General features: G+C 47.6%; 2 protein-coding genes across 2 annotated transcripts in view; both read right to left on the bottom strand.

Moving 5' to 3' along the window:
- Nucleotides 1-254: 254 nt before the first annotated feature.
- PANX1 (pannexin 1) overlaps nucleotides 255-20,211 on the bottom strand; it is a 51,645-nt gene continuing 31,688 nt past the window's right edge. Inside the window, 4 exon segments of the mRNA XM_068975851.1 lie at nucleotides 255-334; nucleotides 859-1,508; nucleotides 2,807-3,063; nucleotides 16,478-16,617. Coding sequence (XP_068831952.1) covers nucleotides 255-334; nucleotides 859-1,508; nucleotides 2,807-3,063; nucleotides 16,478-16,617 — 1,127 coding nt within the window.
- LOC138084542 (small ubiquitin-related modifier 2-like) lies at nucleotides 14,014-14,455 on the bottom strand. Its single transcript, XM_068978866.1, has 2 exons — nucleotides 14,231-14,455; nucleotides 14,014-14,173 (listed from the first exon to the last, which is right to left on the bottom strand). Exons 1-2 carry the CDS (start codon nucleotides 14,382-14,384, stop codon nucleotides 14,097-14,099), a joined length of 231 nt encoding a protein of 76 aa, XP_068834967.1. The 5' UTR covers nucleotides 14,385-14,455; the 3' UTR covers nucleotides 14,014-14,096.

Genomic DNA, 20,211 nt, shown 5'->3' with positions numbered 1-20,211 from the left:
CCTCTTCTTGGGATTAACCTTCCATCTGATGAGGATGCTCGCGTTGACATTTGCCAAGGATTACTTGTTTCCGCATTGTCTCGTAGGAAGTTCATGAACCACCCTCCACAATGTTTGTTGACCATTGTTTCCACCAGGGCCTCAGTAAGACATGCTCAGTACCTCTGCTGAGAACCATTTACTGCCAGAGGTGCTGCAGCCAAAACGAATCCCAGGTCAGAGTCACCGATCTGAAGTTCACAGGACAAAAATCATCAGCAAGAAGTGTCCAGAAGTCTCTGGCGGGCATTCTTCTCTCTATTACTTATTTTTGTTTCACTGTGTACATTCAAATCTGTCAGAACAGAAAACAAGCATTTATAACTGAAATCCCACGGCAGGTTCCATTGGCACTAACTAACTTCTCCTCTGCTGTCACTCTAGCTGTTGTTTCTGCCTTATCCACTTAATCTTAGCTTCACTGCAGAACAGCTGAAGGTGGGTCAGGGCGACAGGTAACTCAATAAATTCCCAGTTCCTTTTGTAAGAGACAGAGAACAACCAACAAGACTATCAGAGGAACAGGGAGACAAGCCAGTAAAACAAAACAAAAATGAGCAAGAGTGACATCAGAGAGGAATGCTCGAGCAAGAAGTGGAGTATGAGACAGAAGAGAACGAGAAGGTAGAGCAACAAGTGTTTCCCCTGGAAACCTGAGGCAGCACCAACGGCCACCTCTCTCCCAGCACTGAGGGGTTTCCGCTAATCACACCGAAGAAACGGGCTAACACCAATGGGCAGGGCAGACACTGTCAGTCAGTCATCGGAGGCGCACAGAGGGCTCCGTGGGCTCCCCAGCTCCCCGAGAGCCAGGCCTACCTTGCAGCTCTGTTGTCTGGTCCCCCAGCTCCTCTGCCATCATCTCCACAGGCTCAGGATTTTTGCCATCAACCATGTCCATCTTGATCATGCCGAGGTTGGTCAGGAGCACCATGGGGTCGACATCCTGACAACTGCTTTTAATATTCTCCAGGACCTTAAGACATTTGTACGACTTGAGTTCACTGATATTCTCCTCCAAGAAAAGAACATAGAGGCTCAAGTCATTGTACCCTTTCAACTTCAAATGCAGAACATCGAACGTGGGCAGGATTTCATACACTTTGAGAACATCCATCTTCTGCTGGAAAGGAACAAACAGGGAGTAGACCACGACCGGAACCAGCATAACATATACTACGAGGTTGATGAAACTGAGCAGCCGGAAGATACCAACAGCAATGAGCTTGCACTGGAACTTATCAGGGACGGTGCTGTCATTTTTCAGGATGCCAGATTTGATGCTGCAGACGAACTCATCCGAGAGGGAGGAGAGGCTCAGGTAATAGCCCAGGTAGATGCTGGCTAACAGTATCGTGCTGAGTGACAACACCCGGCAGCTCATGTACTTGACAATTAAATGTCTGGAGGCTTTCTTTGTCCTTAAGTACCGTTCCACAATTGGGTACCTGAAGTGGCTTTCCTGTGAACTAAAAAGAAACAAATAAAAATAATTTAAACCCTCACCAAGACCATCAAATAGAAACACATTCAATGTTACCACATGGAAAATTTCTATCACCTTCCCCTCCATACTTCTCTACCTATAACTTCACTAGAGTACCCAGGGAATAAAATTAGTTTTTTTTTTTAAATAAGAAAAAAGTAAAAGTAATAAAACGCTTCTCCCCTCACTTGATATTTTAAGGAAGGTCTAATTCGTTAAATGTGCTACTTGTAAATTGTTAGAACAACTCCTGGTTGCTGCTAAATTGCTTCAGTCATCCTAGTGAATGGTAAATGTTTGTTACATGAACTTGATTGTTCATATTCTACTGCTGTTTTTTTAAACTATAATTTTCCATTCAAGTGTGTAGAATAAAGACAATTTTTCCAGCCTAACTAGAACACATCTGCCTCCTATAGGCCAGCAGTGGGAGGCAAACAGCTGAGAGGGTGTGGGTTTAGCCTGTGGGCTAAACCTGGTCCTGGTTCCAGGTCTCCCACTTAAAGCTACAGGACAGAGTTTTCAACTGGGGGGTGGAGGGGTGGGGTGGTGGACAACGGCAGTGAGGGGGATAAATAAATGCAGTTATCTGTAATGATGTTTTGAATATTAAATGAGATAACGCACTTTGGAAAACTCAACAGTGTCTGAGTTATATTAAGAACTTTTAAAACTGAGAGCTGTGTGCTCAGTTGTGTCCAACTCTCTGCGGTCCCATGGACCGTGATCTGCCAGACTCCTCTGCCCATGGAATTCTCCAGGCAAGAATACTGGAGTGGGGTGCCACTTCCTACTCCAGGGGGTCTTTCCAACCCAGGGATTGAACCCACGTCTCTTGGATCTCCTGTATTGACAGGCAGATATTTTACCACTAACTGGCCACCTGGGAAGCCCAAAATGAGACCTACTAATGCTATTATTGCTATTGTCAATAACAAAAACCAAAGGAAGGATGTCCAAAAAGCAAGGTGCTGTCTACTTGTTCCTTAGTTCCCTCACGTCCAATCTCAGTGCTCAGGAGCCTCATAATCCTGTGTTTCTCCATGAAGGGGAAGGTCAAAGCAACTCGCCCTGCAATTGAGAACATGAGCGAGTGACGCTTCACTCCACAAGGGAAGGACTTGAGGTGAGGACCGCGGCTGGGGCAGACAGGCAGGGTAAGATCTGGGGAGGGCGGGCCTTCCTGGCTCCCCCGGGGTGTCACGAGGCAGATGGCAGTCCCCCACGTACTGGTAGTGAGAACCCGAAGCCCAGATGGACAGAAGGGCAGCAAACTCGTACTCCCAAATCCCGATGGGCTGGGGGTTGAGTTACCTTTGCCCCATGTTCTCATTAACTTCTGGTGCTGGGCAGGCACCGTCTCTCAAGTCAAGGTCATGCATGCTCTTTGCAGCTTTAATTGCGCGGTTGTAAACTTTGTCGAGTTCTTCCATGATAAACTTCAAATCTGAGCAAACATGAGGAGCAGCTGCGAAACGCCAGAACAAGGAGGGCAGGTACAGCAGGATGGCCACCAGCAGCAGGATGTAGGGGAAAAACTGAAAAACAGGGGAGCAGATCATGCAATCACCAGATCCCCCAGCCCCCACTGAAGTAACCATGCCAAGCACTGTTAGTGGTTTTCTCATTTTCACACTAAAGGCATCTCCACATCGCTTGTGAAAATCAGGCTCCTTACCCAGTAGCTACATCTTATGGCTAAATTCACCTGTCCAGGTAATACTTGACACTCTCCAACTTTGCTAGACTCAATTTGAAATAATTGGCAAGTACATCATGACACATGATGTCTCCACTCTAATCAAAGAAAGAAACAAAATATAAAATTGTTCCCTGGTCCTTTAAAATAATCCCTCAGCAAATCACAATTAAGGAAGATGTTAATATTACAGTGGCCTCCAGGTTCTTTTTTTCTTTTTTTAATAGCTATGGTTTTAGGAGGTCACTAAGGCTTTTGGAACTCTTTTTCTCCCTCTCTGGAATCTGGGAGAATGACACAGAAATGCACAACTTTGCTCAAAACAAATTAGAAAAATGTTGGTTTCAGTGACCCAGTAAACACCCCATCAAACAGCAGAAATAAGCAGGTAAAATCCACAAAGTGCAGAACGTATCTTCTGTAGAGGAACAGACCGTGAGGACCACACAACATTCTCATTTTACAGCCAGGTAATCTCAAGTCGGGAGAAGCCAACCATAATGAACAACAGTCATGGGGGAGCATCCCAATCTGGATGGTACGCAAAACCAACAAGAGAGGATTCAGAAGTCAGAGACAGCGAAGAGCATCCTGTAACCAAGACCCCTGGGGAAGGGAGGAAAGGCTTAGCCTCAAAGACAGAGGAAGCTGCAGCCAGCATAGATGTGAAGTCAAGCTCAGGTAGTGGCCTTAACAGCAAGGTTGCTGAGCCTCTGACCTCCGTTTCCCTATCTATGAAATGGTCATGCAATACATGTGTTATGAAGATTAAATTAGATACCTTATGAAAAATGCTTTGCATGGTGCCTGGCATGTCACAGACACTAAAACACAGCAACCAGAACCAACGGAAGGGCTACTAAGTGGCCACGTTAATGTCAATCCTCACAATGACCTTGGCAAAGCCATTACTGATGGCCTCATTTTTCAAAGAGGAAGAGGATGTCCAGAGCAATTTCTGGCCATGGAGCACAAAGCTGGTGACAGAGACAGAATACAAAGCTGGACCTTTCTGATCCCAGAACAATGCCTCTTTCACCGTAATACACTGCAAATTATTTTACTTCTTGGAAAACTTCTCCCTCCTTTGGACTGGTCTCTCTACATAACTCCTCAGAGCTGTAACAGAAAGAGGCTATGAAGGCCTTGAGTTGACACAAAAGCCCCACCCCAACATCTCTGGAAGGCGGCAGGAGACCAAGTGAGAGTGTGACTCACTACAGAAGTGTGTGTGTGTGCGTGTGTGTGTGTGCGTGTGTGTGTGCCTGTGTGTGTGTGTGCATGTGTGTGTGCTCAGTCGCATCCAGCTCTTTCTGGTCCTGTGGACTGCAGCCTGCTGGGCACCTCTGTCCATGGAATTTTCTAGACAAGAATACTGGAGTGGGTTGGCATGCCCTCCTCCAGGGGATCTTCCCCACCCAGGGATCGAACATGCATCTCTTACATCTCCTACATCAGCAAGTGGGTTCTTTACCACTAGCACCACTGGGGAAGCCTGGGAAGCCACTATAGGTTATTAATAGATGTACAGAAAAGTTGCAAAGATGGTCCAGAGTGTTCTTGAATGACCTTCATTCAGTATGCCCCACTGCTGACACTGGACATCTCCATGGTACCCTTGTTAAGAGGAAGAAACCGTTGTTGCTATATTACCATTAATTACACTTCAGGCTTTGATTTGGATTTCTCCAGTGTTCCCACTATTGCCTTCTTTTTGTTTCAAGATCTAGGGTATCCATTGCATTTTGCTGTCATGTCTCCCTAGAAACCTTGGTTCTGTGACAGTTGCTTAGTTTGCCTTGTTTTTCATGAAGAATAGCATTTTTAAATGCTTAAAATAACACAAATTCACAAAGGAAATGGATGACACTGATATACAGCTATCACAACATTAAAAGACAGATTTGTATATGGTTCTTATTAGCACATTTGATGGGATCTAACAGATGGCCCAACAACACAGTAACTTGGAAGTGATGAAGAGTAAAAAGTATTCAAGGCAGCTGAGACTTCTATGGGGGTCAGTGACAGGTGGTACCGATACCACTATGGATTCTTGACTACTTACTGACATGGTTTATAAAGTTTTAGTTGGAAGCAGACAGAAAATAAAGCTGCCCTATGTTTTCTTATCCCAGTTCATAATCTTCCTGACGCTATCATGGAGCCCACATTAGGAAGCCCTGCCCCAGGGGCAAGACAAATAGCAGAAATGGCTCAGAAACGCCACAAAGTCCCACCAAAGCAGCTGCTTTCCTCGGGGGTTCTGGCATGGGATGGCATCCTCAAAATTACTAACCCAATTTACAAAGAGCTGCTACACAATGATACACACAAGAGGCTGTGAGAAGCTGCATTTTGGCCACATGATTTATTGTTGGCTACAGTGAGATGCAGTGTTCCTTTAATCCTAGTCGCCCTGAAGGGTGCCCATTAGTGTACAAATGAGTTTGTGTTCCTTCCATAACCAGAAGAAACAGGGATTTCCTTTGAGAACCGCAGAGGGAACACTGTTTCTAACTTGGGGCTATGGAATATGCATTTAAGTCACTTTTGTTTCAAAGCTATTTGAATAATAGCATTTTACCTCCAAGCATTCTTTTGAATTGAAAAGTAACTATTTACAGCCTGTGACAATTTTTCTAACATGCCAAAACCGTGCAATAACTAGCACCGATGAATAGTTCAACACCACTCACTGCAATTACAAAAATGAATGTTTAAAGGTATTACATATCAAATGTTTTCTTCTAAATATCCTTGTACTTTGATCACCTGTAGTAGAATGTAGAGGAATGTCCCATTTCTTAGTTTTTCTTCATAGATAAACCTTTCTTTTTCTTTTCCATCAGAAAGAAAAAAGTGATTTTCAATGAAACTGCAGCAAGATGGTTTTAAAATTAATTCCACTGAAATAGGATTTTTTTTTAAAAAGGCCATAAAATTATATTCTTTAAAATCCTTTTGTCCAAATACGGAGAATGGAAAAACTACCAGGCTTTCAAGTGCATCTGCTGGAGAGGAACGGCTTTGTTCCCAAGTTCTATCTACTCCCAGTTAGTTCTGAGGTCTCAGCATTTTTCAAAGTCGTGATTGCATGATTCAGAGTTTTTGCAGATGTAACTAGTGAAGATAAGGTCATACTAACTTAGCACAGCGTTCTCAGTTGTGTCTGACTCTTTGTGACCAAATGGACTGCAGCCCACCAGGCTCCTCTGTCCATGGAATTTACCAGGCAAGAATACTGGAGTGGGTTGCCATTTCCTCCTTCATGAGATCTTTCCATCCCAGGAATCAAACCCACATCCCCTGCATTTCTCCCACTGACAAGTGGATTCTTTACCACTGAGCCACTTGGGAAGCCTGTCATATTAACTTAAGTTGTTATTGCTGTTGTTCTGTTGCTCAGTCATGCCTGACTCTTTGTGACCCCATGGGCTGCATTATGCCAGGCTTTCCTGTCCTTCACCATCTCCCAGAGCTTGCTCAAACTCATGTCCATTGAGTCTGCGATGCCATCCAACCATCTCATTCTCTTGTCCCCTTTTCCTCCTGCCTTCAATCTTTCCCAGCATCAGGGTCTTTTCCAATGAGTTGACTCTTCAGATCAGGTAGCCAGAGTACTGGAGCTTCAGCTTCAGCGTCAGTCCTTCCAATGAATATTCAGGACTGATTTCCTTTAGGATTGACTGGTTTGATTTTACAGTCCAAAGGACTCTCAAGAGTCTTCTCTAATGCCACTGTTCTAAAGTATCAATTTTTTGGCACCCAGCCTTTTTCATGGTCCAACTCTCAAATCCACACACGACTACTGGAAAAACCATGGCTTTAAGTAGACGGACCTTTGTAAGCAAAGTAATGTTTCTGCTTTTTAATATGTTCTCTAGGTTTGTCATAGCTTTTCTTCCAAGGAGCAAGCTAACTAACTTAAGGTGGGCTCTAATCCAGTGACTGGTATTCCTCTAAGCAGGCCATAAGAAGACACAGAGACACACAGAGGAGAAGCTATGTGAGGACGGAGGCAGAAACCAGAGTGATGCACCTACAAGGCAAGGACCAGCAAGACCGCCGGCCGTGACCGGAAACCAGCAGCCAGACACCAACAGACCCTCGCTCTGAGCCCCAGAGTAGGCATCAGCTCTGCAGACACCCCGATTTCCAAATCTAGGAGAGAGGAAATCTCAGTTGTTTCAAATTACTGTGTGTGTGGTCGCTTGTCAGAGCAGTCCCAGGAAATCCACACAAAGGGAAAGCATGGACTGAATTATGAAATTCCTACAGTATGGGGAAGCCACTGGTGGAGGGCATGTTGGAAATTTACTTTAGAAAGATTATTACAGCTGTGAAGAAAAGACGACACTGGAGGCAGGCAGTTACTGCAGCAGGCAGGAGGTTACTGCAGCAGAGAGGGGCAGTGATAAGCACTAACAAGCCAGCAGCAGCAGAGAAGACAGATCTGAGAGCTACTGGGTCGGCCAGAGAGTTAGTTCAGGTTTTTCAGTAACATCTTATGGCAAAATCTGAATGAACTTTTTGGCCAACTCAATACACAGAGGGGAAAACATATCTTCCGGTGCCCAACTGTAAGCGATGGATGGAAAAGGAGAAGAACTAGGGTTAATAATCCCGGGTTTCCAGCTTAGGTGAGGGCATGAGTGGTAGCGCCATTGGTTGAAATAAAGAAACAAGGAGGAACAGACTCAGAGCAGAGAGGAGTGACGTGGGAGACAGAGCTGAGATGAGAAAGTCTGAACACGAGACACCACAGTCAAGAGTAGCCGGGAGGAGACGTGTAGCAGATAACTAAAAATAAAAGAAAATCTGACCATTTCTTTCCAATTTCAGATTCTGCAGCATAGAGATGGTCAAAGAAGGCAACAGCATGGTTAGGATCCAAGCAGAACGTGCAGGAAAGAAAAGCGAAGCATGGAGGATGTGACACCCTAACACTTCAGGATCAGTCAGTAGGGGTCACGTTAATCAAGAACAAATTCCATAGGGGAGGAGACACATAAGATTCACAAATTATGTCTGTTCCTGGATGCCTGATGCTTGGACAGTAATGTACTTAAAGATAACTTCAATTACACGAAGCCCAATGAGTGAAGGGCTCCCCAGAAGACTAATGCATCAGCGGTTTACAGAGGAGAGAGGAGAAAGGTGGTATGTCATTCCAGTCTGCACTCAAAGGAAGACACCCAAGGCAGCAGGCTTTGTGCTGAGTGACATTCTGGGAGGGACCTAACAGGAAGAGAGACTTGGAAAAGAGAAGATGGCAAACAGAGCATTTGTGTGTGAAAGAAGAAAAGACTCCTGTTAATAGAATTAGAACCGAGTCACAAGGAAGCAAGGAAAAACTTTCCCAAAGATCAGCACAAACACAGCACGGAGTGTTCTGTGAGGTGGTGAGTTCTGTTTCACTGGATCATCCAGGAGGGCTTAGGAGCTCTGGATCTAGGGTGGGAAACTTTTTCCTGCAAAGGGCCATACAGGAAATGTTTGTGAGCCATATGGCCTCTGTCACAACTAGGCATAAAAGCAGACACAGGTAAAGTATACAGGAAAGGGGATGGCTGTGTTCCAATGAAACTATCTGCAGAAATGGGTGATGGGCTGGATCTGGCTGGGGCACATATGTCAGTCTGCCAGCCCCTGCCCGGGATCTTTGCTTTGCAACAAGTGATCCACAGACAAGCACGCTCAGAATCACCTGGGAGCTTGTTAGAAATGCAGAATGCAGGCCCCCATCAGGACTACTGAATCTGAGTCTATATTGTAGCAACTCTGGATTACAGATTCTGATCCCTCCCTCATCCAAAATTGCTTTGCTATTTGCCTTTTTGTTTAGTAACCTATCTGGCTGGGCTACAAGATATTCTCAACAATGTCCAGTTTTCAACAAGAAAAACCACCACCACTACAAAATGAGACGTCCAAAGAAATACAAAAGTCTGAATCTAAATTTCAACAAGATCTCCAGGTAATCTGCGTGCACACAGTTTGGGAAACACTGGTTTAGATGACCGGTGTCTACAATGGAACCTAATCTGGCCTAGCAAAAGCAGGCTCTCCTGAAAAGTGGATAAAAATCACATTCTGGGCCTTAATCCTACAGGTTTCAAACCCACAGGTGTCAACTCAATAGTCTGGCTGGGGCCCTGGGTCCTGTATTTTCACATGGAAAATGCTAAGGTTTGAAAACCTCTGGTCTGGTAGCCTCAGAGAATCCCTCCAACTAAGCTTCTTTGAATCCACTTAAAGGAAACATAGCAAGATCTGACAACTCTGTTAACTTTAGGTTTCTTCTGGTTTTTGTCTGTTTGTTTTTCAGTCAAAAACTGGCTTTTCTGTTTCAGAAAGAAATCATGCCTAACAGTTGCCTACTTAATGAACCTGAACAAAGAGAACAGAACACTCAAAAAACGACCAGTTATCAAACAGTCCTGGGATGCCAGCTGCTGGTCCTTTGAGTGCACCCACATTTCCACCAGAGACAACTCAGGTACTAGAGTCACCAGAAGTAAGGGGTGGGAGAGAAAGGGAGGAGGAAAAGGGCTGGAGACATGAAAAAAGCAGGTGCGGAGGAGTGCCAGTATGAATCACAGCCCTGCCAAATCATGCCCACACACACATCAGTGCTCCACTTCTTCAGGGGGTTCTGGGTCCTTTTTTTTTTGGCTGCGGCAGGTCTTAGTTGCATCATGTGGGATCTTTTACGGTGGTGCATGGGCTTAGTTGCCCCATGACATGTGGAATTTTAATTCCCCAGCCAGGGATTAAACCTCTGTCCTCTGCACTGCAAGGCATTCTCAAACACTGGACCACCAGGGAAGTCCCTGGGTCTTCTCGTTTTAGCTCTGACATCACAATTGAGTTGAGAAGTGTTCACATAAACCCTGTCTGTGCTTCTAACCCTCTCATCATGAGCACAAGTCAGAAGGCTCCTGGAGAACCAAGTCTGGCTCTGATCAGGACTTGCAGCCACCTCATTCCTCACCTCCCATCTACATGTGTGTTCCAAGCACCCACTATGAACGGTGCAGAGTCCTCGGGCACAGTGATGAACAAGACATGTCATGCTCTCTGCCTTCATGGAACTTAAGAGTCTTGGAAATAAAGAATTAATTGAGAAGAATTAAGGCAAGCGCCAGGTGGCGCTAGTGGTAAAGAACCCACCTGCCCATGCAGGAGACATTAGGGTTCAATCCCTGGGTGGGTATGACAACTCACTCCAATATTCTTGCCTGGAGAATCCCATGGACAGAGGAGCCTGGTGGGATACAGTCCATGGGGTCACAAAGAGTTGGACATGACTAGGCTTTCCTGGTAGTTCAGACGGTAAAGGGTCTGCCTACAATGCGTGAGACCTAGGTTTGATCCCTGGGTCGGGAAGATCCCCTAGAGAAGGAAATGGCAACCCACTCCAGTATTCATGCCTGGAAAATCCTATGGACCAAGGAGCTTAGTGGGCTACAGTCCATGGGGTTGCAAAGAGTCGGACATGACTAAGCGACTTCACTTCACTTCAAAGCAACTTCGCAAACAAGGCCAAGTAATGACCGTATGCAAAGGGCAGGCTGCTTTGGGAATACACAACCAAGCAATGCAGACCAGGGTCGGGTACAGATAGTCTGCTCGGCTGCTGCCCCATTTCTAGGATCTGAATGTCTGAGGCAGGGCATGTGGTCTACTGTCTACTCAGCCAGCCCACAGTCCTATTCCTGGAAGCTTCACATGCATGTACCTGGCCGTGGAAGCAGTTTGAACTGGCAACAACCCTCAGTCTAGGGTTCAGGGGAAGCTTCTAGGTGGAAATGACATTTAAGCTGAGACTAGAAAACAAAATTAGGAGTTCCCCGGATTCGGGGCTAGGAAGGCTCTTCAAAGTAGAATGTGAGTGAAACAATCAGGAACAGGAGACCTTTAGAAAGTCAGGGCCCTGGGTGCCGGGGGGTGAGGCTGCATGCGGAGGCAAGGTTGGGACGATGGTTCACAGGGCTGGAAAGGAGTGAACTTGGTAGCCAAAATAGTTTTGTGTTGTTTTTTTTTTTTGTTTGTTTTTTTTAAGAAATAGAGACATTTCATAAGGACACTGGAGGTGTTTGTTTAGGGAAATGAGTGGGTAGCCTTTCCCTTCTCCAGGGCATCTTCCCAACCCAGGGATCAAACCCAGGTCTCCCATGTTGCAGGCAGATTCTTCACCAGCTAAGCCACAAGGGAAGCCCAAGAATACTGGAGTGGGTAGCCTATCCCTTCTCCAGCGGATCTTCCCGACCTACAAATTGAACTGGGGTCTCCTGCATCGGATTCTTTACCAACTGAGCTATCAGGGAAGCCAGGAAAATGACAGTCAGGCTGAAAAGAGCCCCTGTGATCGTGTGGAACGCGACCAAGATGACAGGCAGTCCCAGGGGCCAGACGGAGGGGCAAAGGGCTCAGAGCTGCTTAAGGAAACAGACCTGATAGGGCTCAATGACGGACAGGATGCAGGGAGGGAGACAGAGTCGCAGTGGCCCTCAGATCTGTGGCTGATCTAACAGGGTGGCTGGTGTCATGAACCGAGCTAGGTCACAGTGCGGACAGGCAGGGGATGGAAGGTCAGCTCTGAAGATGTGCTGGAGGCGTGAGCCAGACCTCCAAGGGTCCAAGCTTGGGGTTCAGCGGGTCATGCAGATCTGGAGCTCAGGAGAGAAGGCCAGGCTGGGGGTGAAGACATGGGAGTCAACAGCCCAGGGGAAGTAAGAGGAACCAGGGCCTGGGATGGTTCCAGGAGGGGTGCCGAGGAGGTGCCCTGGGAGAGAAACCCAGCTTCCCAAGGACAGGTGAAGGGCAACGCTGCCCCAAGAGACAAGACAGCACCCGCAGGAGGGCGCAGCCCGCAGGGCTGGACACCAGAGAAGCCAAGCAGCACGTGCCCCCGAGAGAAGTAAATCAGCAACAAGGAGGGCGGAGGGGACCTCAACAAGAGCACGCATTGCAGAGGTGGACTTGCAGGAACGTCACTGGGAAGAGAGCCCTTGGGAAGGGAAGGGCTGAGGATGCAGACGAGAAACATGGGGAGAGGTGTCCGTATAACCTGGGAGGGGGATCCAGAACACAGGTGGGGCACAAGGGGGTCTGGCTTCATTCAGGAGAAGGGGCTCCTCCATTCATCAAAAAGAGGGGGTTGGTGCTGCAGGGGGACACTGGGCAGGCACAATGGCAAGGGGCTGAGGGCGCTCTCATGGTCCGAGGGTCTCTCTCCAGTTCTGGGATTTCTCCTGTACTCCAGTTATTTCTGATTGAGTGCTGAACACCACATGCGAAAAACCGGAGCAAGGGTCTGAGGCTCTGGATGAAGTGACTTCCTTCAGTGAGGACTGCCTTAATTTTGCTTCTGGCTGGCAGTAGACTAGAGACACTGACAATCCCAAATTCCTTTCATTTAATTGGTGCTAAAATGCTTTGAACCAAGGTTCTAGACCCTATGAGGGCTAGGTGAACTCTGCATTACCCCTCACTCCTCACCAATGGCCTTTCAAGCCTAGGGCATTGACCAAGGTCCTTCCAACTTGGCCTGTTCAATTTTTTGTCTCCAGTCCTATGAATATGGAAAGACCTCTGCTCAGAGTTTCAGCCAAACTTCTACCAAAACAAGCCAGACTACCATCACCAGAAAAAGAGCTCCATCTTTCACTAACATCAAAAACTTACGGCTTAGCTACCTACACCATTCTACAAGACTTCCCCAACCCTGCAGAGGCAAAAGGAGCCTCAGTTCAGTTCAGTTAAGTCACTCAGTCGTGTCTGACTCTTTGCGACCCCATGAATTGCAGCACGCCAGGCCTACAGACAGGCCTCCCTGTCCATCACAAACTCCCGGAGTTCACTTAGACTCACGTTCATCGAGTCAGTGATGCCATCTAGCCATCTCATCCTCTGTCCTCCCCTTCTCCTCCTGCCCCCAATCCCTCCCAGCTTCATAGTCTTTTCCAATGAGTCAACTCTTCGCATGAGGTGGCCAAAGTACTGGAGTTTCAGCTTCAGCATCATTCCTTCCAAAGAAATACCAGGGCTGATCCCCTTCAGAATGGACTGGTTGGATCTCCTTGCAGTCCAAGGGACTCTCAAGAGTCTTCTCCAACACCACAGTTCAAAAGCATCAATTCTTCAGCGCTCAGCCTTCTTCACAGTCCAACTCTCACATCCATACATGACCACAGGAAAAACCATAGCTTTGACTAGACAGACCTTAGTTGGCAAAGTAATGTCTCTGCTTTTGTTTTTCTTTTTGTTTTTTTTTTTCATTTTAAACAATAAGTTTATTTAAACAACAAGACGCTTGACTTGAAGGGAAAACTATCTAGGATTCATTTCTTTTAGGGTGATTTATCCCTACTTAAAGACAGATTGCCCTACATGTAACAGCTACGTACAAAAAAGTTATAAAATTGTCCTTGGTTTTCCAATGATAAATGAAAAACATTAAAATTCTCCAATCGAACAAGGTACGCAAGAATTTTTATGTTGTTCTTTTTTTGTTAAACAGTGAGAGCAAAATAACTTACTGGAATATAAAGATAAGAGCTGATGAGCATGCCACTAATGGAGAAAAGGGGGTATTTTCACAGAATCAGTATTTTTCCCCATCCCATCTCCATTTGATGTCAATCAAAACATACCATTGGCCATTTAGTTAAAAAAAAACGCAATATGCTTGTGCACATACACCAGTTACTTTATGTACAATAAAGGAATGGGGAAGGGGAAAATGAAAGAGAAACTATACTGTAGTAGTCAGGATGTGGTGGAACCAAATTGCGGTTTTCTAATCGAGAATGTCTTCTTGGTCTGGAGGAACAGAATTCTGGAGTAAAGTAGCAGGTTCCCTTTTTAGTAGACACCTCCTGTCTGCTGCTGGAATACATCAATTGTATCTTCATCTTCCATCTCCAACTGTGCAGGTGTGTCTGTTTCATTGATTGGCTGCCCATCAAATCGGAATCTGATCCGCCTCATTGACAAACCCTGTCGTTCACAATAGGCTTTCATTAGTTTACTAAGTGGTGCATGCCTCTTAATCTTAAACTGCACCACAGAACCATCCTGCCCCGCCACCTTCAAATTAATATGATCGTTGTTCTCAGTCTTGACTCCTTCCTTGGGCTTTTCGTCCGCCATGGCGAGCGCCGGAGTCTCCTCAGCTGCCGCTTCACAAAAGAGGTACCAGGTCCGCACGGAACGAGCACACAAGCAGCACCAGAAGCGGCAGAAGAAGTTCTCTGCTTTTGAATATGCTATCTAGGTTGGTCATAATTTTTCTTCCAAGGGGTAAGCATCTTTTAATTTCATGGCTGCAGTCACCATCTCCAGTGATTTTGGAGCCCCCAAAAATAAAGTCTGACACTGTTTCCACTGTTTCCCCATCTATTTCCCATGAGATGATAGGACTGGATGCCATGATCTTCGTTTTCTGAATGTTGAGCTTTAAGCCAACTTTTTCACTCTCCTCTTTCACTTTCATCAAGAGTCTTGACCTGATTTTCACCTTACAGCCAGCAACTAGTTCTGTCAACTCCTAGGCGTGACCTCCCAAGATGCCCTTATCCTCACATGTAAAATGCATCTGGATCAGAGTCTTTGAATGTCTTCCTGCTCTAGAAGTTTCACAGTCTCTAACATCCCTGCCACCTCCTACACTGGACAATCCCAGAGTATACATTCTTCTTCTGTGGATCCATCAGCGCCCAGCCCAGCCACTAATCACAACTTTCCATTCTCAGAAGACCATTAAAACAAATGGACTTAAACTACCACAAGAAAGCTTCCCTGATGGCTCAGTGGTAAAGAATCTATCTGCCAATGCAGGAGATGTGGGTTCGATCCCTGGGTCAGGAAGATAATCCTGGAGAAAGAAATGGCAACCACTCCAGTATTCTTGCCTGGGAAATCCCATGGACAAAAGAGGCTGGTGGGCTACAGTTCATGGGGTCATGAGAGTCAGACACAACATGACAACTAAACCACCACCAAACTGCAAGAGCATGCATTTAGATGTGCAAACAAAGACATTCAGTTTCTATAACTGTGCCCATCCACACAGAAGATCCTTATTATCTGCTGCTCTGGCTACTAAGGCATGCAAAGTTGATGAGGACCCAATCAACGCCAAGGCAGAAAGTCAGAGAGAAAAGCCCAACCCCAAAGAAGAAGGGAGTCAGTGGAGAGCATCATTGTGCCAAATGGCATGTGATACACAGACATAAGGGGACAAGTCTGAGTCACAGCAAATGATTTACACTGTTCTTTTTTAAAAAAGAAGGATCCTATGTGCTCAAGGCAGGAGAGCCTCAAATATTGGCCTCTGGCTTTTTAGCAGCTAACATACCATGATTTCTTTGGTGGATGAGAAGTCCCAAGATACACATTCTACTTGTTTTCATGATGGACAAAAAGACGAGTGGTTGAAAATAATGACAAGTTGAAACAAAGTCCCACTTTCACAAGCACAGAGAAGACCCAGTGGAGCCGTTTCATTATGCAGAGAACATTCTCCTGTACAAACCTGGGGGCTCTGGCCCAAGCCCCACACTGCGAAGCCTGTGTGCCCTGCCCCTGCGCTCCCCCGGCAGGCTCCTGGCCTGCTCTTCTTCTCCGCAGGCTCCTGGCCTGCTCCTCTTCTCTGCAGGACACTGCGAACTCCTGGGCAGCAATCTCCCTTTCCTGCAGCATATGGACCCATCGGAAAGCAAAGGCGTGTATGCCCAAAGCTGTGCTGCAACCAACAGCCCCAAATGAATTCATTCCTGGTCTTCTTGATGGTGGAGTAACACACAGGCTGGAGGCTACTGACCTCTAGGTTGGTCCTTACTTTTTCCAAGAGGTCCTGCGTGTGGTGGGATAGGAGCTGGTGGAAGCTCTGAGTCCCAGGTCTGCTGTTCTCTAACAAAGCTCCTTGAGGCATTAAAAAATGGCCTGAGAGCCTCCTATGGTTCAGACATCCCTGGGCATCAAGGGTAGAAAGGTGACTGAGACACATGAGGTGCCAATCACTACAGAGCTAAAATCAGAGGGCCTCAGTTTCCCATCTGCTAAAGGAAGGCGTTGGATCTAGTCATCTTAGAGGTTCCTTCCGATTTTAACATGCTATGGCTTTATGATCTGAGTTACAGCCCTGGTTGGCCACAGGCGGCTGTGGACTGGTGCAGCTGCTCTGGACCTCAGTTCCTATGCAAGCAAAGAAAAGAGGTGAGATCTGAAATATCCCCCGTTACCTTATGCAGACACAATGGAAGATTTCCGGAATCTCCCTGCAAGGAGTCCTTCTGCTGGACAGCTGCCCAGCAATAAGAGTCCACAAAGGAAGCTTGACGCCATGAGAAAGAACTGGGGGAGAAGCAGCTTATCTGGGTACCTAAGAAGCAAGAACAGAGTGTTTCAAGTCAGTGTGAGTGCAAGCGTGTGGACCCTTGCCACCGCACCACCCCCTCCCCGCCGGCCTCAGGCTTGCAAGTGTTTGCTAAGTCATCAAGCACCATGACAGGAGCGAGGCCAGCACCAAAACCAAACATCTGAGTCTGCGGTAAAGCTGACTATTGTGAGCTTTCTGGCCAGCACTGGACACGACAGCAGCTTGGGCTCAGTTGGGGAAGAACTCTTGAAAGAAGAGATACCATCATAAAAAGGAAAAGTGAAGACTTCCCCGGTGGTCCAGTGGATGAGAACCCTCCTGCCAAGGAAGGAGACACAGGTTCGATCCCTGCTCCACGAGCCGTGGAGCAGCTAAGCCCAGGCGCTGCCACGACTGAAGCGCACGGAGCCTAGAGCCTGTGCTCTGCAGAAGAGGAGCCACTGCAGCGCGAGGCCCACACAATGCGACTAGAGAGAGCGCACCCGGCCACCATGAGAAAATTTTTTAAGAAGGAAAAGTGAGCAGGAGAGGAACCAGAGCCAAACATGCATTAAGGAAACAGGCAGAGCTGGTTTAGTTTAGGGTAAGGTTTGGGGGGTGGGGGGCGGGGACGGTCCCAGGTGGTATTAGTGGTGAAGAACCCGCCTGCCAAATGCAGGAGATGTAAGAGATGTGGGTTCAATCCCTGGGGTGGAAAGATCCCCTAGAGAAGGGCACGAAACCCACTCCAGTATTCCTGCCTGGAGCATCCCATGGACAGAGGAGCCTGGCGGGCTACAGTCCATGGGGCTGCACAGAGTCGGACACAACTGAAGCAACTTAGTCCGTGGAGGGTGTGGAGTGGGGAAGGAGGACTCAGTACAGAAAATTGAACAGGAAAAGGAGTCCTTTTTACAACAAAGAAACAGTGAATGTTCAGCCTTAGGAAGAGAAAGTTGCTGCAACATTTGGTAATACATCCCTGGACGGAAAATCGAGTTTTTCATCTCCTCCAAGCAAAAAGAAGGCTGAGTCCAGAACTACAGTCCAAGTGGTGTATGGTCAGAAGGCAGATGCTCCCAAGTGCCAACCTGCAGGCAGGGAGTGGGGCACAGGGTGCGGACCCTCATAACTTGCTGTTCTTCTGTGAAGGGCTCCAGACCTCATTCTCTCTTCCATAAGCAGAGGCCCGCGTCTCCCCACAAATGCTGCCGTCACTTACTGCCTGGTAGACTCCTCCTCGGAGAAGGCAATGGCACCCCACTCCAGTACTCTTGCCTGGAAAATCCCTTGGATGGAGGAGCCTGGTGGGCTGTAGTTCATGGGGTCCCTAAGAGTCAACACCACTGGGCAACTTCACTTTCACTTTTATGCATTGGAGAAGGAAATGGCAACCCACTCCAGTGTTCTTGCCTGGAGAATCCCAGAGACAGGGGAGCCTAGTGGGCTGCCGTCTATGGGGTCGCACAGAGTTGAACATGACTGAAGCAACTTAGCAGCAGCAGCAGACTCCTCCTGACTCACAGGGGCCACCGTGGAAAACAGGCCAATGAAACTTTGGGTGCAGGGCTGACGCCGCATCTCCCCTCCTCGCCAGCAGGCAGAGGGCTGGTGCTGAGGCTCCGCAGGCCCAGCAGCACCATGGGCACCAGCTCTGGGGGCAGAGGCTCCCCCTCCCCGCCACACGGCTCTGACGACGCTGCACCTAAACTTGCTGCCACCCACAGTCGGGGACCTCGCCACTGATTACAACTCCTGGGATGTCCGAATGGGACCGACATTAAAGTCTGCGTTCTGAGAAGAGGACCTGGTCCCCGATAGTTGCGCACTGAGCACTACCTCTTCCCGTACCAAGTGGCCAGCAGGTTGCGTTACAGCTTTAAAGACGGGAAAGGGGTGCCCACCTTCTCCCTCCCCACCGTGCAGAGAGCATAGGACCGCAGGAAGACACTGGCTGGACATCCCTGGTCCCTTTATGATGGACACAAACACCCGCAAATGGTCGCCATCCTCTGGGGAGTGAAGAGTTACTTGCTGTCGTGTCTGACTCTGTGACCCCACGGACTGCAGCCCGCAAGGCTCCTCTGTCCAGGGGATGTCCCAGGATACTGGGAGTGGGCTGCATGCCCGACCCATGGGGAGGCCCTCATCCAGGGGATCTTGCCGACGCAGGGACTGAACTTGGGTCTCTTGCATTGCAGGAGCCAGCAGGGAAGCCTTTGAGGGGCTGGCCTTCACACTTGTGGCAGGAGAAGGCAGTGAGGGTGGCCATGCTGGCTGCAGAGCAGAGTCCTGGGGCAAAGGGGCTGCAACCCCCTTCTTCATTTGCTCAAAGACGTCAAAGAAGGACTTCTCAGCAAGAGCCCTTGGAGATCACTGTGAAAAGTCACATACCATCTGAAAATGTCCTCTAATAAGATAAGTTCTTGCCAACCAGGAATGGCTTACGCATAAACTGGGGGTGGGAAAGACATGCCAACGTCCCTTCCAACTGTGACCCTGTTAAACCTGAGTTCTTACATTCTATCAACAAGAGAGTAGTCAAAAGAGCAGAGGCCCCCAGGCTAACCTCGCTTTGCTCCAGCATCAGTATTCCTTTGTCAAATGCTTCCAATGAGGTCCCAGACACCAAGGCTTACAGAAATCTGCAGATACAATGAGACAGACACGCCCTGGGTTATAAATGGTTTCGGGCACTTTGCTTGCTAGGCAGCATCTGTTCAAACACATTCTTGTGAAAATGGACCATGCTGCTAGGATTTCATGGAAATCTGTCTGGCCCAGAAGTTCCTGTAGGTACAGTTCTCATGGTGCGTGAAGCCAACATGTAGTAATCTTCTTTCCAAAGGAAAATGCTGCGGGTTGTCCTGGGACCTCAGGGGCCTCCCCCAGGGCAGTGGTGGAAAGCGCTGGAGCATAAATAACAAAACTTTTCACATCAAACCTTTTGCAAGCTTTGGCAGAAAAGAGGAAGAAAGGAAACCGAGTCTACAGATGGAGCTGGGGACGTGCTGAGCTCACAGCTATGTTCTTTCAGTCGTAGGCATGTTGCTGCTGCTATTTAGTTGCTTAGTCCCGTCTGCCTCTTCTGCAACCCCAAGGACTGTAGCCCACCGGGCTCCCCCCTCCACGGTGGGAAATGGAGTGCCTCCAACCAAACAAGGATGTGACAGCCATCTGTGATTTCAAGCCTCCAAACGTGAACCAGGGCTCCCGAAAGGGAACACAACGCCTGCGCTCCAGCAGACGCCGCTACCCACTAGTGCTGGGGTGGAGGAGCGCAAGGGGAGAGGGATGAGAAATTAAAAAAAGAGAATAGGATTGGTCCCAGACAGCTAAGGGACATATGAAAGGAATGAATTCAGTGAGCCCAGAAGCTTGCGTCTTCTCAGACATAGAAGAACGCTAAATCCTTAATATCTGGTTTTCCTCTCTACTTGACAATAATCTCTGATGTACAGATTGCCTGCTCCCCTAGTTGCAAACCTGTATATAGCCTGACCTCCTCTCCTGCCTCCTCAGAGCAATTTTCTCAGAGCTACTGGGATGCTGCCTTCTGGAATAAAATAACTATTTACAGACTATGACTAATATTTTTCAGTCGACAATGGTATTTAC

This window comes from Capricornis sumatraensis, chromosome 8 (assembly GCF_032405125.1).
Source record: "Capricornis sumatraensis isolate serow.1 chromosome 8, serow.2, whole genome shotgun sequence".
In the NCBI taxonomy this organism is placed as follows: Eukaryota; Metazoa; Chordata; class Mammalia; order Artiodactyla; family Bovidae; genus Capricornis; species Capricornis sumatraensis.
The sequence above is the reverse complement of the archived record's forward strand: the minus strand, read 5'-3'. Positions and strand labels throughout refer to the sequence as shown.

What these genes read in the sequence shown, in the direction of transcription:
- LOC138084542 (XM_068978866.1), bottom strand. Translation starts at nt 14,384, where the DNA reads ATGGCGGACGAAAAGCCCAAGGAAGGAGTCAAGACTGAGAACAACGAT. An exon ending in AGCCTATTGTGAACGACAGG is followed by an intron (nt 14,174 to 14,230) that starts GTTTGTCAATGA and finishes TCAATGAAACAG; the next exon opens with ACACACCTGCACAGTTGGAG.